General features: G+C 36.2%; 2 protein-coding genes across 6 annotated transcripts; one reads left to right on the forward strand and one right to left on the reverse strand.

Moving 5' to 3' along the window:
* Positions 1-4,544: 4,544 nt before the first annotated feature.
* Positions 4,545-9,871, forward strand: LOC114393460 (putative RNA polymerase II subunit B1 CTD phosphatase RPAP2 homolog). Of its 2 annotated transcripts, none has more exons than XM_028354817.1 (7): positions 4,545-4,645; positions 5,285-5,905; positions 6,144-6,953; positions 7,008-7,231; positions 7,373-7,636; positions 8,556-8,714; positions 9,478-9,871. In XM_028354817.1, exons 2-7 carry the CDS (start codon positions 5,317-5,319, stop codon positions 9,580-9,582), a joined length of 2,151 nt encoding a protein of 716 aa, XP_028210618.1. In that variant the 5' UTR covers positions 4,545-4,645; positions 5,285-5,316; the 3' UTR covers positions 9,583-9,871. The 2 variants fall into 2 exon arrangements, with proteins under 2 accessions (XP_028210618.1, XP_028210624.1); XM_028354823.1 differs by having other exon boundaries at positions 7,038-7,231; positions 9,478-9,868.
* A 1,656-nt stretch (positions 9,872-11,527) lies between these two features.
* LOC114393476 (protein WVD2-like 4) lies at positions 11,528-15,875 on the reverse strand. 4 transcript variants are annotated; one of them, XM_028354839.1, is made up of 10 exons: positions 15,097-15,482; positions 14,696-14,740; positions 13,879-14,074; positions 13,417-13,764; positions 13,260-13,315; positions 12,996-13,073; positions 12,769-12,847; positions 12,616-12,687; positions 12,392-12,499; positions 11,528-12,178 (listed from the first exon to the last, which is right to left on the reverse strand). In XM_028354839.1, exons 3-10 carry the CDS (start codon positions 14,068-14,070, stop codon positions 11,765-11,767), a joined length of 1,347 nt encoding a protein of 448 aa, XP_028210640.1. In that variant the 5' UTR covers positions 14,071-14,074; positions 14,696-14,740; positions 15,097-15,482; the 3' UTR covers positions 11,528-11,764. The 4 variants fall into 4 exon arrangements, with proteins under 4 accessions (XP_028210640.1, XP_028210646.1, XP_028210632.1 ...); XM_028354845.1 differs by lacking the exons at positions 14,696-14,740; positions 15,097-15,482 and adding an exon at positions 15,754-15,875; XM_028354831.1 differs by lacking the exon at positions 14,696-14,740 and having other exon boundaries at positions 15,097-15,481.
* Between the last annotated feature and the right edge of the window lie 632 nt (positions 15,876-16,507).

Consider the following 16,507-nt stretch of genomic DNA (forward strand, 5'->3'; position numbering starts at 1 on the left):
ACATGTATGTTATAGGATTTTAATCATTGGGAAATATTTTTAACCTAAGAACTTGAAGGAACTTCTAGGTAATCCATGTCTACGGATATAATGGTGTTATTTAACATTATTTATGCATCTTTATTCTTAAAGCAAATTACTTAGTTTATCTCTTAAGAGATTAGGAGTGAAATTAGGTGATTTAGGATCTTTCACATGAGGAATCATGATTAGAGTAGTTTAGTTAATGAAGATAATAGTTGGAATAACTTTGAATGGTGAAAAATCCTTAACATTGCATCAAGAGCAATTTTGGTAGGCCAAGCACCCAACATTACCACAAATATCTGCACCAAATATCATTTCCCACCTCCAAGTGTTTATTTTCTTGTTTTTCGCATCTTGTTTTGCTTTCCTATCCTTGGTTATGGTTGAAGTTTATATTTTTGTATTATCACTTTGAAAATATTTCATTTTAGTCATTTATTCGCTTAAAATTCGGTATATACAAACTCTGAGCACAATCAAAGTTCCTGTGGACTCAATACTCGATCTTACCATTTAATATTACTGTGACAAATTGATACACTTTCCAAGAAGTTTACAATGTCCGACTGCTCCATTGACCAGGCGATCGATGTTCAGGAATGGGTATGTATCCTTCGAGCATGCCTGATTGAGATCTATGTAGTTCATACACATCCTCCACTTTTCGTTTGGTTTTTTGACCATGACCATGTTAGAAAGCCAAGTGGAATAGTAAATTTCCTTGATGAACTGGGTGACCATCAGCTTGACCACTTCTTGTCATACTGCCTAACACCTCTCTTCACCTATCTTTCTTTTTCTCTGGGCAATAGGCTTTGCATCTTTAAAGCTTTGATCGATCCTGGGCATGTCTACTGCAAACTATGCAAATAAATAAGCATGCTCCTAAATAACCTGTTGTATTCGACTACGGTCGTCATTGGAGAATTGTTTTCCCAACTAAGTGACTTCTCTTTCTTTAGGTCCAAGTTGGAAAGTGGATGTCTCCTTTACCGACTTCACCTGATTGTCATCATTAGTTCTCGGATCAAGCTCTAATTCTTTCACCTCTTCATTTTTTTGTTCTGGCCTCCACGTAGTGGACGACTTCTGGGGCTTCCCCCCTCACATGAGGTCGTAACCTAAGGCTGGCCATGTAGCACTCTCTTGTCATCCTCTGGTCAGCGTGCACAATTATGATGGTCTCATCTTCCGATGGGAACTTCATCGCGAGGTGAGGGGTTGAAACAATTGCACCCGAGGATTTGAGTGAGAGACGACCGAGGAGTATATTGTACAACATGTGAGCATGTACTATCATGTAAAGCTAGATACAACCCTTTGTCCCTACCTGTTCCTTAGCAGAATCGAACAGTGGGTCATCATGTGGGAGGATTTTAGATTCAGGTATATCCATCTACTTGAAAGTGTTCCAAAACAAGATGTCAGCTGAGCTTCCTTGGTCCACAAGGGTCTTCTTAATTATGCAGTTGGCTATCTCAACACTAATAGCCATGGGGTCGTCCTGCACTAAGTCGATTGCCTTGAAGTCGTCTGACATAAAGGTTATGGGTGACAAGTTGGGTACTCAATGTCGGGAGACCTTATTGACAGACCAAACTTGTCGTACGTGCCTTTTTCGCCAGAGGCGATGGCTTCTCCCCCAACGAAACCTTCGACAATGGTGTTTATGACTCGCCTTGGTTGGTCGAGGGCTCTTTCCTTTCTCTCCCTCAAGTGGCTTCGACTCCTCTTCCGTTCTGACTGACCTGCATGTTCTCAGTCTTTCCTTCAGCTAGATTCTAGTTTGTATGGATTGTTGGGCCTATGTGACTATGGCTTGTGGACGAACTCCTTTAGGTGGCCAAGCTTGATGAGTTCTTCTGTCTTTTCTTTCAAGGCACTGCATTCTTCCATTGAGTAACCGCGATTGCAGTGATACCGACAATGTTTTTAATAGTCAACTTTTGGTGGGGTGTTAGCTCTCTTTGGCATGGTCAAAGTGTCTACGACCAAGGCCTGATCCATGATATGGGATCTACTGGCGGTAAGGGGGTGTATTAAGCATAATGCGATTCTCGGGATGGGCGATTTCTCCTTCCTTCATTGCGAGTCTTATTGGAGTTAGGCTTATCATTATCTCTTTTGACCAACACGGCTTCCGCCCGCACCTAGTTCTTGTACTCGGCCAGTTCTTCCATCTTCACGTACTTAGCTGTTCTCCTCCGTAGCTTGTTGAGGTCAGATGCTAGTTTTATGCATAGGTTGTTGACAAAAGGTCCCAACCTTAACGTTGTTATCAAATGGTGCATGGCTACTGCGGGGTCAAGGTTTCGGATATTCAATGCAACTTTTCTTAAATGTTCCATGAAGGTCCACAATGGTTCCCTTTATTCTTGTAGGATGTTGATTGGTGAGCCCAGCTAGTGGCGAACTGTATGCCAAAACAGGTCGCTAGGGTGTCAAACGAATCCATGGAGTTGGGGGGTAGCCGCCAATGAAGGGTATGTCCCTTCAATGACATCTGGAACACTCGACAGAGGACTACATCATCTGTGGTGTATAGGCTTGCCTGGGTGATGTACACATCCAAGTGCTCATATGGGTCTGTGGTACCATCATATTTCTCAATAGTCAAGTTCTTTCGGTTGGAAGGGAGAGTCGCTTCCATGATGCTGGGGACAAAAGGGTTCTAGAACTATAGCAATTATCTTCCCAAAGTGTTGAGGGACAGGGGGAACAGTGCCCAAAAGTAGGCTTAAGTTTGTAGCTCTGGGTAAGCTAACCGTGGTCGACTCGACCTCCCATCCCTCGTGTGGGTTATCCTTAGGGTGCCAGAACCTGTGAGCTTCACATAGATGGGCATTCTTGTGCTGAAGGGCGACAACTTCTTCGACATGATGCCTCTGCATCTTCGAGACCTGAGCATGTAATCTTCGTACTACCGAAGTCAAATCGGTTTGGTCCTTTACATGTATCTCCTCATTATGTTGACCGACTGGTTGCTTCTTTGCTGCAATGTTCATTTCAGTTCTTGTTATTAGCATAATTTCTTGGGGTTAGGATATGATGTAAGCTCCATTGGAGCTTGTAGGCCTAGGATCTTCTTCATCAATGGATTCCTTTGCTTCTTGGAAGATGAATGGCAGCGGAATGGAGAAGGAAGAGAGAGAGGAGACGCCACTTCAAGGAAAAGATGAGTCTAGAAGAAACTCACCACCATAGGAGGCCATGGATAAGAGCTTGGAGGAAGAAGGAAATGAATGAAGGGAGAGGGAGAGAAGAGCACAAAATTTTGTGTTCTAAGAGAGCTCTAAAATCTGAAGTTTAATTTTCAAATGATCAAAGTTGAAAAAAATGCACACACATGACCTCTATTTATAGCCTAGGTGTCACACAAAATTGGAGGGAAATTTGAATTTCAATTCAAATTTCACTTGAATTTGAAATTGAATTTGTGGAGCCAAACTTTGGAGTCAAAATTTCACTAATTATGATTAGTGAATTTTTGTTATGGTTCAGCCCACTAATCCAAGATCAATTCCAAGATTCTCCACTAAGTGTGCTTAGGTGTCATGAGACATGTAAAACATGAAGGATGTGCACAAAGTGTGACTATATGATGTGTCAATGGGGTGTAGAAAGCAAATGCTCACCTCCCCCTCTAAAATTTAATTGGATTGGGCTTCTACCAATTCAATTAAATTTTATTTCCCAAAACACACATCCAATATTCACTTAGTGTATGTGAAATTATAAAACTACCCCTAATACAAAAACTAGTCTAGGTGCCCTAAAATACAAGGGCTGAAAAATCCTATATTTCTAGGGTACCCTACCTACATTATGGAGCCCTAAATACAAGGATCAAATATAATGATATCCTAGTCTAATATATACAAAGATAATTGGATCCAACATTGGTCCATGGGCTCAAAAATCTACCCTGAGATTCATGAGAACCCTAAGGCCTTCTTCAACAACTCTAACCCAATCCTCTTGAAGCCTCTTGCTCATGGCTCTAGTGACTCATCCCTTCCTAGGGAGGATTGCATCAGGATATATCTTACTCGGCCCCACGGTGGGCACCAAAATGTTTCTGTCACAAATAGACTAGAGAAAAATATTGACATCCAAAAGATTATTGATAAGTTGATATCCTCTTTTAAGTAGTACTTGATTTAATTTCTCAAATTTAATTCAAATATTTTTTTTTTATCATTTTTCACTTTTACAACTCTTTCATTCCTTCATATCAAACAATGCCATAAGTTTTTTGGGTTGATATAGGATTTTGATTTTTTCTTGTTCTTTCTTTTAAATGAATGTTTAAAATATCAGTAAAATGTGTATACTAAAATGGACGATTTTTTTATAGTAAAAATTCTCAAATGATAATAGTTAGTTAGATAGTAAAATATGTAATTAAGTAAATACTTTTTTTTATATGCAATTAAACAATATTATAAACTATCGATAGACGATAACCGTAAGTAATATATTATATAGATTATTTATTTAAAATAAGTAGGTATAAAATAACACTAGTGCGGTGTTATCAAATGTTATTTCCCTCGAATCCCTAATCAAGTGTTTCTCCCTCCCCTTTCTCTCTTCGTTCAATCGTGATCGTAAGACTGTGAGTAACACCTCTGCTTCTTCTTTCTCTATCTGTAATAATTTCAGCGTTCGTGTACCCACAAACAAGAAATTGAAGCATCGCACCCACTAACGTTGTTCCAAAACAAAAACTAAAGAAAACAATCGAAATTTTTTCCTTCCTTTCACTCTCTCCCCCAATCTTTTCTATCTCTGTTAAAAAAACTTTGCTTTTACACCTCACAAGTAAAAGTTTTTTTTTTTTCCGTTAACTGCAACCTTGCCTTGTAACAAGAATGGGTCATAGGGAAAGAGCTTTAACCTAGCCACCTTTTTAACAATTTTTTTTTTTAATTTCTGCGTTCTATTATTGTAACTAAGTTAATGGGAGTTTGTTGGCTATAGAACGTGAGAGGTGTAATCTGTGCAGTTATTGGACATTTGGACATGATCTATTGTGAGTAATGAGGCTTCTCAGGGAATAAATTTGATCTTAGAAACATTTTAGAAAAAAATTAGTGTGTTTTTGTAATACTTAATTATCAATGCAATGAATTTTATCTTTCCCTTTCTGGGTTATGTGCTCTAATAGAATTATGATTGTGTCTTGTGACTTTGAGTTTTGTTGGGTTGAACTGTTGAAGCAACTTATTGTGGTGTTCTTTTGTACATGATGCAGTTCAAGCTATTTGGTTCTGAAGCTTTTGTTCAATGGCAAAGGACAAGCCTGTTTCTGTCAAAGATGCCGTCTTCAAATTGCAAATGTCACTCCTTGAAGGCATTCAAAATGAAGACCAGCTGTTTGCTGCCGGGTCTTTGATGTCAAGGAGTGACTACGAAGACATTGTAACCGAACGATCCATCACAAACATGTGTGGTTATCCACTCTGCAGCAATGCTTTGCCATCCGATCGCCCGCGGAAGGGTAGATATAGGATTTCACTGAAGGAGCACAAGGTCTATGACCTACAAGAGACTTACATGTTTTGTTCTTCAAATTGTCTTGTTAGCAGCAAAACTTTTGCTGGGAGCTTGCAAGCTGAGAGATGCTCTGGTTTAGACCTGGAGAAACTAAACAATGTTCTTAGCTTGTTTGAGAATTTGAATCTGGAACCGGTGGAGACTTTGCAAAAGAATGGAGATTTAGGTTTGTCTGATTTGAAAATCCAGGAGAAAACAGAAAGAAGCAGTGGGGAGGTGTCTTTGGAGCAGTGGGCTGGACCTTCAAATGCAATTGAGGGATATGTACCAAAACCAAGAAACCGTGATTCTAAGGGTTTGCGGAAAAATGTTAAAAAAGGTGAGGATTTTTTTGGGTTTTCTAGACAATTGTGAGAAACTAATCAGTTAGCCATATGCGATTTCTTGCTTAAGAGTGTCCTTTTATTATCATGTTTAATGTTAGGCCTATGGATGTTTATGGCATGACTGTGAAGTCTGAGGCTGAGGCTTAATTTATGTGAAATGGAATACTATAATTACTATTTCTTATCCTTTTTTCTCTATCCAATCAAGTGAGCTTTGATTCTGCATTGCAGGGTCCAAAACTGGTCATGGCAAGTCAATTAGTGACATAAATTTAATTAACAGTGAGATGGGCTTTGTGAGTACTATAATTATGCAAGATGAGTATAGTGTTTCAAAAGTACCGCCAGGTCAAATGGATGCAACTGCTAATCATCAAATTAAACCAACAGCTACAGTCAAGCAGCCAGAAAAGGTTGATGCTGAAGTGGTCAGGAAAGATGATGATAGCATTCAAGATTTGTCTTCATCTTTTAAGAGCAGTTTAATTTTAAGCACCTCAGAAAAAGAGGAGGAAGTAACTAAATCATGTGAAGCTGTGCTCAAATTCTCCCCCGGTTGTGCTATTCAAAAGAAAGATGTTCATTCAATCTCCATATCAGAAAGACAATGTGATGTGGAACAGAATGATTCTGCTAGGAAATCTGTACAAGTCAAAGGGAAAACGAGTAGAGTTATTGCTAATGATGATGCTTCCACTTCCAATTTAGATCCTGCCAATGTTGAAGAGAAATTCCAAGTGGAAAAAGCAGGTGGATCATTAAAGACTAAACCCAGATCTTCCCTTAAATCTGCTGGTGAAAAGAAATTTAGTCGCACTGTTACTTGGGCGGATGAGAAAATCAACAGCACTGGGAGTAAAGATCTTTGTGAGTTTAAAGAATTTGGAGATATTAAAAAAGAATCTGACTCAGTAGGAAATAATATAGATGTTGCCAATGATGAAGATATATTACGTCGTGCGTCAGCAGAAGCTTGTGCTATTGCATTGAGCTCAGCATCAGAAGCAGTTGCCTCTGGAGACTCGGATGTCAGTGATGCTGGTAATTACTGTTTCTTTTACGAGTTTTCTATTTAAATTAATTGGTCTGTAAAAGTTTTCTCGCCTATGAATGAAACTTGTGCAGTTTCTGAAGCTGGAATCACTATATTGCCACCTCCACATGATGCTGCTGAGGAAGGTACTGTGGAGGATGCTGATATACTACAAAATGATTCAGTTACTCTGAAATGGCCAAGAAAGACTGGAATTTCTGAAGCTGATTTCTTTGAATCTGATGACTCATGGTTTGATGCTCCACCAGAGGGTTTCAGTTTGACTGTAAGTTTAGTGAAAATTTTAGAAACATTCAAAGCTGTATTAATTTCCACAGTATATTCTATGGCATAACTTGTGCTTTCTTTCTTTCCTTTCTTTTTTTTTATAATTTTTTGTTTGTTTGTGTGTGTAACTTTATTTCAGTTGTCACCTTTTGCAACTATGTGGAATACCCTCTTTTCATGGACAACATCATCTTCTTTGGCATATATATATGGGAGGGATGAAAGTTTTCATGAAGAATATCTATCAGTTAATGGCAGAGAATATCCTTGCAAAGTTGTCTTGGCAGATGGTCGCTCATCTGAAATAAAACAAACTTTAGCCAGTTGTCTTGCTCGAGCTTTACCTGCGCTTGTTGCTGTGCTCCGGCTGCCAATACCAGTATCTATCATGGAGCAAGGGATGGTAGGATCTTGGAGTTATCTATTTTTGTAGTTTATTTTGTAGTATAGTTGTCCCAAACTAAGAGTCATTACAGATTTATTATACTTCAGCAGGCATGGTCTGGTTTGTTTTACACCATTCATTGGGACTTAAAGGAAAATCATTTAATATAAGCATATGCATGTTAATTTTTGTGAGAAATAGATATGGATCCATTGCTTGAAATAAGAGACACGTGGAAATTAAAATATTTGAGCCTGTAGGATAAATACTTCATGCTATTGAAAAGAAAAGAAATAGAATTTGGGGAGAGGGGGTGGGGTGCTGCTGAGCCCCTTGTATCCGTCCCTGCCTGCATAGTCCTTGCTATTTAAATTCCTTAATCATTATGTGGTTCGATTCAGGGAAAATCTGCAATAATTGCAAGATACCTAGTTGCATTGGTCTAAGCACTTAAACAAACTAATAGTGACTTCTTTTTGCTGGAAGCAAATACTAAAATGATTTCTCCATGTTACATTGATTTAGCATCTGCAACACATTAACTGCTTTTGGTTGACAATTAGGAGGATTCTTGGGTTTTAAAATTATGCCTTATTGTCTGAGAAGACAATATAATTTTTGAGAATCAGTTTAGAAATCAGTGAAAGTAGGGGAGTCTTGGCACAGGGGTTTCAAGCAATGGCATCAGCTTCTTGCAGAGACAATGCTGGTTACTACTTCCTACACATATTGGGTCCTACCCTTCCCTGACCCAACACATAGCTTTATAGCACAAGGTTCCCTATTTTTAAAGTTTAGAAATTTCTAAATTCATGAGTTTTAGGCTATAAGTTGCAGATGGATTTAATCTTCATATCTGTATTGAAAAATTCTTTAATATATCCATTTACTTGGTGCATGGATGGGTTATATGTTAATTCTCGTGACTTTCTATTAGGCATGCTTGCTGGAGACAATGTCATTTGTGGACGCACTTCCAGCTTTCAGAACAAAACAATGGCAAGTGGTTGCTCTTTTGTTCATTGATGCATTGTCCGTATGTAGATTACCTGCTCTTATCTCATACATGACGGATAGGAGGGCTTCATTTCATAGGGTGAGAACCTTTTGTTTATATCATACTAATTTATTATTTTATATACATGATGGATAGGAGGAATCTGTTTGCGGTGCATGAAGCATTATATAATGATGTTGGGTTGTATATATATTCAGGCAAAAAAAGCATAATCCCATATTATGGCTCTGATCTTTTGGTTAGGGTAGTTCAGTTAACATCTGATATCTCCATTATTTCAATTGCTAAAATTTTGGTTACTTTTCATCTGCATTTCCTTTATAAATGTTTTGTTGCCCAATTCTTGATCAAATGGGAGCTTAACAACATAAATCCCACACAACTTAGCTACAATGTGCTTAATGTTGTTCCCCTTCTATAGCTTTAGACTCGATGGCCTTATTTTATGATTCTATAGTTTAGTTCATCTAGTGTGGTTCTCCACTTCTCCTACCATGGCTGTGGACTTTAAATTCTTGTTTGGTTTTCCATCATGTATTTTCATGCTAATTTTGTTTGAAGTCAGCTAAACCACAAGTCGTGCACATAGATTGCCATAGGCACAAATTTATGGCACGTGGACATGGAACCCAACTTGGAAATTTTTTTCTTCTAATTTGATTCCCTACATATGTGTGTTGGGGTTGCAACAATTTTGATATGACAGCTGGAATATGGAGGTTAATGATATATCTTATTGTTTTGTTGTTTTATCTCCTGTTATGTCAGATTTTGATGTTATAATTTTCACTCTTCTTTTGAACCTGTTAACCATTGTTCTGGTATTGATTTGGCGAAACAGGTTTTGAGTGGTTCTCAAATACGTATGGAAGAGTATGAGGTTTTGAAGGATCTTGTAGTACCACTGGGCCGAGCACCTCATATCTCTTCCCAAAGTGGGGCATGACAACAAATAAATGTTGGACTTCACCAACGATGAGCGCAATATTATATGCTCTAATGCTAGCTAGCGAGTGATAAATGCAAATTGATATTCAAAATAGACATTGTTCTAAAATATTGTCTTCCTGTTAAATGGCAGTTTGTATGTTTTTATTTTATTTTATGCCAAGCAGTCTGTAGAAGGTTCTGAAGATGTCTATTGGATTACTAATCTTAGAGGTGCATGTCAGGATGGTTAATACAGAACAAATATCTTCCCGATTATAAGATTGATTTTACAGATTTAATTTTAATTAAACATGAGTTTGTTATAAGATTATTTTTGTTTGGATAACAAAAGATTAGAATCTTGATTGTCACACAAAGTTGTTTGAAAATTTGAAATCAAAATTGATTTTGGGGTATAATAACCCAAATGGGTTTTAGACTTTAGTATCCATATGTACTTTATATAGTCTATTGTAATTCTTTATATATATATATATATATATATATATATATATATAAATTAAATAGCTTGGTTTTTCTTTACAAATAAATTACCATAACAATCAAATACAAAGTAGATAACAGAAAGATGCAAAACAGCTTAATATAATAACATACAATAACGATACTAAAAATTTTCAAATGGTTGAGAAAACAGATTTTTTTCAGAGGTAAATTGTTTTGGTCCTATGGTATAAGTATAACTTCCTAATGGTTAAGAAAGCACATTGACGGTGCATGCAATGGATGGGCGGCAACATGTGATTTTCCAAATTCTTCTACATTGTTGACATTTGGCGGTGCTGTATCATGAATATCAGTTCCTCTTCTCTATGCAACGGCACACCACGAAACACCACCACCTGTGTGGCTCTACCCAAAGAGAAGGGTATAGACGGAAGAAAAAAAATGATATATCATGACTCACGTTCTTTTGGATCCAAAAGCTACTTTTAGTAGCGTTAACAATAACGCAAGCTTGCTCCATTGAATCATGTTAGGAGAGAAGTGTTAAACATGTTTGTCAAAACTATAGTCTAGTTTGACTAGACTCAAAGTTTGTTGGTTTCTAACGTGAGAATCAAACAAGTTCTAACTGTGTGTTTGAATAAACATTTGCCTAATCAATTTTAAAAGAAATTGATTTTATAAAATTGGTTTCAGAATTGATTTTGAAGTGAAACAATTTATTGGTGATTTTTTTTAAAAGCAAGTTAGTAGTCAATTTTTGTAAAATTTGAGTTTTTCTTTTAAAGTTATTTCAACTCAATTAATTCTTTAAGGTAAGATCAAACATGTGAATTTAAATGACTCAGCATGACATTAAACATGCACTATGTTGTGTTTGGTTTTGCATTCAACAAGGAAAAACTTCCGTAAAGAATCACATTAGCCACACTTGGTTCTTGTTTAACAACTTTGCATTCAACGAAGGGGGAAATTGTTCCTGTTAATTGATTTTAAAGTGAAGAAATTAATGTTTGTGTTTTTATGTTAAAAGCAGGCTAATAGTAAAATTTTGTAAAATTTGTGTTTTTCATTTATAAGTTACTTCAATTCTAGATTTATAATTAATTCTATGAAGTGAAACCAAGAATGTGAATTATAATGACTCAGTAAAATTCAACAAGGATTAACATTTAGAAGCTATCCGTATTAGCTTCTGCATCAAGTGTGAAATTGATGTGTCTTTAAAGCCAACGTGATGCAGATCCAAATGCTTTATAAAAGGGGGAATGCTTGCCTTGAACATTGCCTACAATGTTGAAGTTTTTTTTTTTCTTTCTTTCATCTTTCTAACAACTAACATTTGTAGATCAAAAACAAAAAGTTTCATTTATGTGATGGATGCGGGTTATCTTTACAATTAACTTGGAAGAGAACCTTTCTTGCATGCTTTGCTTCATAGGAAGCAATCAAGCAACGAAGAGAAATGGTCTTGTAGTCAAGTGTTTATTTAATTAGAGGGAAAAACACATGAATTGTTTGGTAAATAATGAATTAACAAAATATTCGTTACAAACAGAAACACTTCAATATAACAACAAGCAACCTATCTTTAAATGCAATACAAGATTTATAATGAACATGAAGCAACCTCTATATTCACAACAATAATGAAATAACTCGTAACATGGAGTCCTATGTTTATATAAATACTCTCCGGCTATATATGAATCTACACTCCAACAGCAACCTCATGATACAATCTCGGGTGTGGATGAGTTCAAGACCAGTGCACCATTCTGATCATGATCATTTTTGGATTCTTGCTCCATGTCATTTTGGTATTCAGAATTGTTAACTGATGGATCATGGCATTCTTCATTGTTTCCTGTGCCAGCTTTTGCATCTTGGTCGACTTTAGTAGGCTTCACAGAATCCTTTTCAGTTTTTCTGATTGCACTTTCCTGAGACTGCAGCTTGGCTTGAGATTTTCTGATTGGTTTCTTTGGAATCACTTCTTTATTACTACCCTTTGCCTTTGCCTTGGTTGAATCATTCTGTTGTTGCTTTCCATGTGGACTAGAAGAAGATTTATCTTCTGAATTGTTCACAGCAGATCCTTTGTGCCTTCCAAGCTTTGGAGATTTTGGGCGCGTTATAGGTATCTAATGGTAGATAAAATACATTAGAAGAGTGAAAATGAAAAGGGCATGTCCCATGTTTATATACCGAAGAAGAAACTCTGCTAAGAAACACTTCCATAACAAGGACCAGATTTTGTATTACCATGAAAATGAGCTTCTATTGCCATAAGAAATTTCGAAAAAACAAATTTAGAAGTCATTAACAGCTGTGTGAGCATGTGATGGATAAGTTACCTTCTTCAATTCAACTTTTGGAGGAGGTTCCTTGTAGAAACTTGGCATTGGAGTGGCTTTGAAAGTCATGGTCTTCCTCAATTGCTTGATCTCAGCCTCCTGGTTTTCCTGCCAGAAAATCAGGAGAAAAAAATGGGAAAAAAATAAAGTGATAACCTGGCAATGAGAACTCAAATCCCATGGAACAGAAACTATTGAATTCATTTAGTTGTTTGTTTTGACACCTTTGATTTCTCTTGCTGGTTAGTTTTCTCTGCTTCCTTTTCCTGAATTTTCTCTTCTAACTTTGAGAAGAACTGAGGGAAAAGGAGAAAATAGGATTAACAGCTGGCACATTCAATACTAAAATCAATAGGCTGCAAGGTTTCAACAACTACCTCCTTCCTCTTTTCTGCTCTTTCTTCCAGTCTGAAGGAAAATCCAGATCCACTGCTCCTCCTACAAGGAGTATGACTTCTGATAACACATAAACAACATTTCATGAACATTTTAGCTAAAGAAAAAGAAGGATGACATTGTCATGGTGCAACATATTAAAATCCTAGTGAGATTGAAAGACAATCAAGGACAAGATGAATGATCTGAGATTATTAGTAAATCATACGAAGTTGTAGAATGAGCATCATCTTCCTCTTTATTTGGTTTTTCAATTTTTGCTGGGGTTGAAATCTGATCAACATGTCTGCGATAAAGTCAAAAACTACAAGGTGGTAATCCATTCAGCAAAAGAATACAGATTGTAGAGTAACTTCCTAATGGTATACACTTTTCGTTACAGTTTGAGTACTGAAATATATAGATAGAGGACACCATAACTAAGGCATAACATAAAGAAGGATTTATTAAATCTTGGGTGGTTAGGACTTACAAAGATTCCTCAGATGTAAGGCTCTTGGTAACCGCATTCACTGTAAATATTCCAGACTGGTAGACATAATAGGAGTCATGAACATGGAGACCAAAGACGAATGAATAGAAGTTATCAAGCTAAACAAAGGAACTGAGAAAAAAAAAAGTTTCTGTACCTCAGAGGTTTTAAGGCTAGTGATGGATGTCAAAGAAGTCCTCTGATTAGAATTTCCAGTGTTTGTTTCTGCCTCCTTTGAGTTAACTTCGGAGTTTGTCAGCCTGCTTGAACGGCGAATAGAAGCCTCAGCTTTAGCCCCATTAGCATGCTTAGTTTCTGTCTTCGCGAGAGTGCCATTAGTGCTTTTCTTCACGCCCTCTCCACCAGCTGATTTGGCTGGGAAAGAAAAGCTCTTGGAAAGGTTTGGCCTGTGTGTTTGATATGAAGTTGTGGACTTCAAATTGGGTTTGTCTTTGGTGGCAGATTTGTTGTTCTTTGAAGCAACACCACCTTTGCCAACATGTCCCTAACCACATTTATATGAATTTAGTTATTGTGGAAGATCATGTAATGTGTATTCTAAATGTAAATGATTATTAATAGTTTAATTGAAGACACAATTTTGATACATATAAGGTACCTTGGCAAGTTTTGAGATTTTACTTGCTGCAGATTTGGGCCCTTCAGCTTTTACATCAGTTTCAGATACCTCATTCTTGGTCTGAATTTCAGCATTACAACTGTTTTCAGCTTCTTTGTTTATGTTCTCCTTGGTTGTTTCCCCAATGACATGTTTCTCGTCCTCCATAGCAACTCCATTTTCAGATTCCATTATGCTAACAGAAAATAAAGTTGAGTTTAGAGATGATTTGTTGTACAAGGTTTCTGAATCAAGTAACTAAAGACAATAAACATTAATAGAAAATCCAACATAATATAAAAGGCTTCTAGCCCATGTCTAACTGCAGTTTTCCTGAAACATATATGATTTAAGTGTTTTTATGTCAGATCAGACTCATAACACCAATAAATTGCATGATGTGAATCATTGGGGTGAAAATTCATATGCCATTGGATAGTGAATGATGAAATCCAATAAAGAACTTCCAAATCTCTCTTTTATGTGACATACTCAACTAACTCAATGTACTTTTGCAGCTAAGTGGTTGTACTCTTGAGAATATATAATATGTATATGCCATTGCAATCCAACAAAAGCAAGCTCACTCAAATCATATATTTTACTAAAAAATCCAGATCATGCCTATGCTGTAATTTTGATATTTCTTCATAAGGAAGCCATTCTCTGAAATGAAAGTACTATTAAGGACAGATGTAAAAGATCAAGACTCGAGTGATCAGTGTCCTTCCGTCACCTTGAATTTTCAAGTTCTCAACTTGAATACAAATTCTCTATTAACAGAAATTAGCAATGATTGACACAAATCTAGACTCACATTTATCACCACCCCTTTCTTTACCCCCAGAAATGAATTAGTCTCCTGAAAAAAGATGGATAAACAGAAAGAAAATTAACATTCCATGGTTATTCTCTCTCCACCTCCTTCATTCAAATCCTCATAATCCAATGCTATAGTTTCTCAATAGCAACAAAAACAATAAAGAATGACATCGGATCTTCATCCTCTGCAACACCCTCTTTACAAACTTAGCACATACCCATATAAGATGAGCTTGATTTTTATTGAAAATCCACTCAATCCCACAAAGGGAGCTATGCAGAATCCAAATCAGAATAACAAAAGGACAAAAAATGCATCTTGGAAACAAACACAAATGTGGGAATTCAGAACTTGGAAATACCATAGATGACACATAAAACACACACTACGGGTACCTTGATTTATAAAACTTGGGATTTTGAGTGTGGCCTTGATTGATAAAAAGGACACAAACAAATCCAAAGACTGAATTGTTCTAAAGATTAGTAGAGTAACAAACAAACAAACAGAACACAGTTTCAATATGAATTTTGTGTATGGTGGTGGTTTGGATCAGAAGCACTAGAAGAAGAAGTGGTTTTTTAAGTGTGTATGTGTGAAAGATGAAACTGAAAGATGGAGTTGGTGACACTCAGGTTTTCATTGAAGATATGCAAAGAGAGATTTGTGGAAAGAAAGCTCAAGTGGGACTAGCTTTCAATGAAGTGGAATAGATAGGAACTGCCACAATGACTCTTCTACCACTCCCTCAACATGTAACTGTCACAGGAATCTTCTTAACATTATCATTATTTTCTACATGTTGTATGCTGTTATTTTTTTCTTTTTAGTTTAATTTTTATGCGATGTGGAAAAACTTTGCAATGTTATTAGTAAGACTTTCAATTATTAACAAATCGTTAATGCAAGTGATACTTGTTCCATCCTCTTAATCAGAATATTCAACTAAAGATAATCAATCAGATTTTTCTAATCGTTAACAAATCTAATAAATATTCCACAATGTCATGGTGACACAAAAATATAAATATTACAAAAGTAAATAAACTTACCACACATTTTCTATGCATTTTTGGAAACTATGTGCGTGGTATCGAAGGTTAAAAAAACAACAAGCTTACGTTGTTTTTGTTTTTCTATTGATGATCCCTCTGTTTCTGAGATAAGCGATCATTTGGATTATTGTTGTTTACAAGAAAACAATTGTCTGTATATACTTGTATTCCTGGAGAAATATGCCATTAATGTGTTTAGTTAATTAGTCAAGTATTCATCCGAAAGATTAATTAATCAATCATTGCGTTCATATATGATTATGAATTATTTGTATCTATCCATGTAGCCCAAAAAAGAAATGATTTGTATCAATGCTTGAAACTGACTCCGGGAAGAGGGTGCCACTGCCAGCAAGATTTGTTTTAAAAAAAAATGGGAGAATAAAGGGAAAGAAAAAGGAGGTTGCTAAAGGCTGTTTTTGCATAATAGAAACAAAGAAAAAAAGAAAGAATATCTCATTGGTCTGTTTTTATATTATATTTTGGAGATTTTGGTGATAGACAAAGATGATTGACTAAATAAATTAATGATTAATTAATAGGATGATTTTGGCTTCTTAGGAGTAGTGGAGACTGGAGAGAGATTTCTCTTCCTCTCTCTGTGTATGTGATGAATTATTTTTTACTAAACTATATCATATTTAATCTAATATATGAAAACTAGTATTTTAAATAACAGTGACGGCCAAAGTTTCAATTTTATCATAATCTTTGATGTTGTAAGAAACTATATATAAATACAGCCCACGCA

This window comes from Glycine soja, chromosome 2 (assembly GCF_004193775.1).
Source record: "Glycine soja cultivar W05 chromosome 2, ASM419377v2, whole genome shotgun sequence".
In the NCBI taxonomy this organism is placed as follows: Eukaryota; Viridiplantae; Streptophyta; class Magnoliopsida; order Fabales; family Fabaceae; genus Glycine; species Glycine soja.

Excerpts from the sequence above, each read along its gene's own strand:
- LOC114393460 (XM_028354817.1), top strand. The coding sequence starts at position 5,317 with ATGGCAAAGGACAAGCCTGTTTCTGTCAAAGATGCCGTCTTCAAATTG. Across the intron at positions 7,637-8,555 it reads CTATCATGGAGCAAGGGATG|GCATGCTTGCTGGAGACAAT; the intron begins GTAGGATCTTGG and ends ACTTTCTATTAG. Across the intron at positions 8,715-9,477 it reads GGAGGGCTTCATTTCATAGG|GTTTTGAGTGGTTCTCAAAT; the intron begins GTGAGAACCTTT and ends TTGGCGAAACAG.
- LOC114393476 (XM_028354845.1), bottom strand. The coding sequence starts at position 14,070 with ATGGAATCTGAAAATGGAGTTGCTATGGAGGACGAGAAACATGTCATT. Across the intron at positions 12,848-12,995 it reads GATGCTCATTCTACAACTTC|AAGTCATACTCCTTGTAGGA; the intron begins GTATGATTTACT and ends ATGTGTTATCAG. Across the intron at positions 12,500-12,615 it reads ACCAGCAAGAGAAATCAAAG|GAAAACCAGGAGGCTGAGAT; the intron begins GTGTCAAAACAA and ends ATTTTCTGGCAG.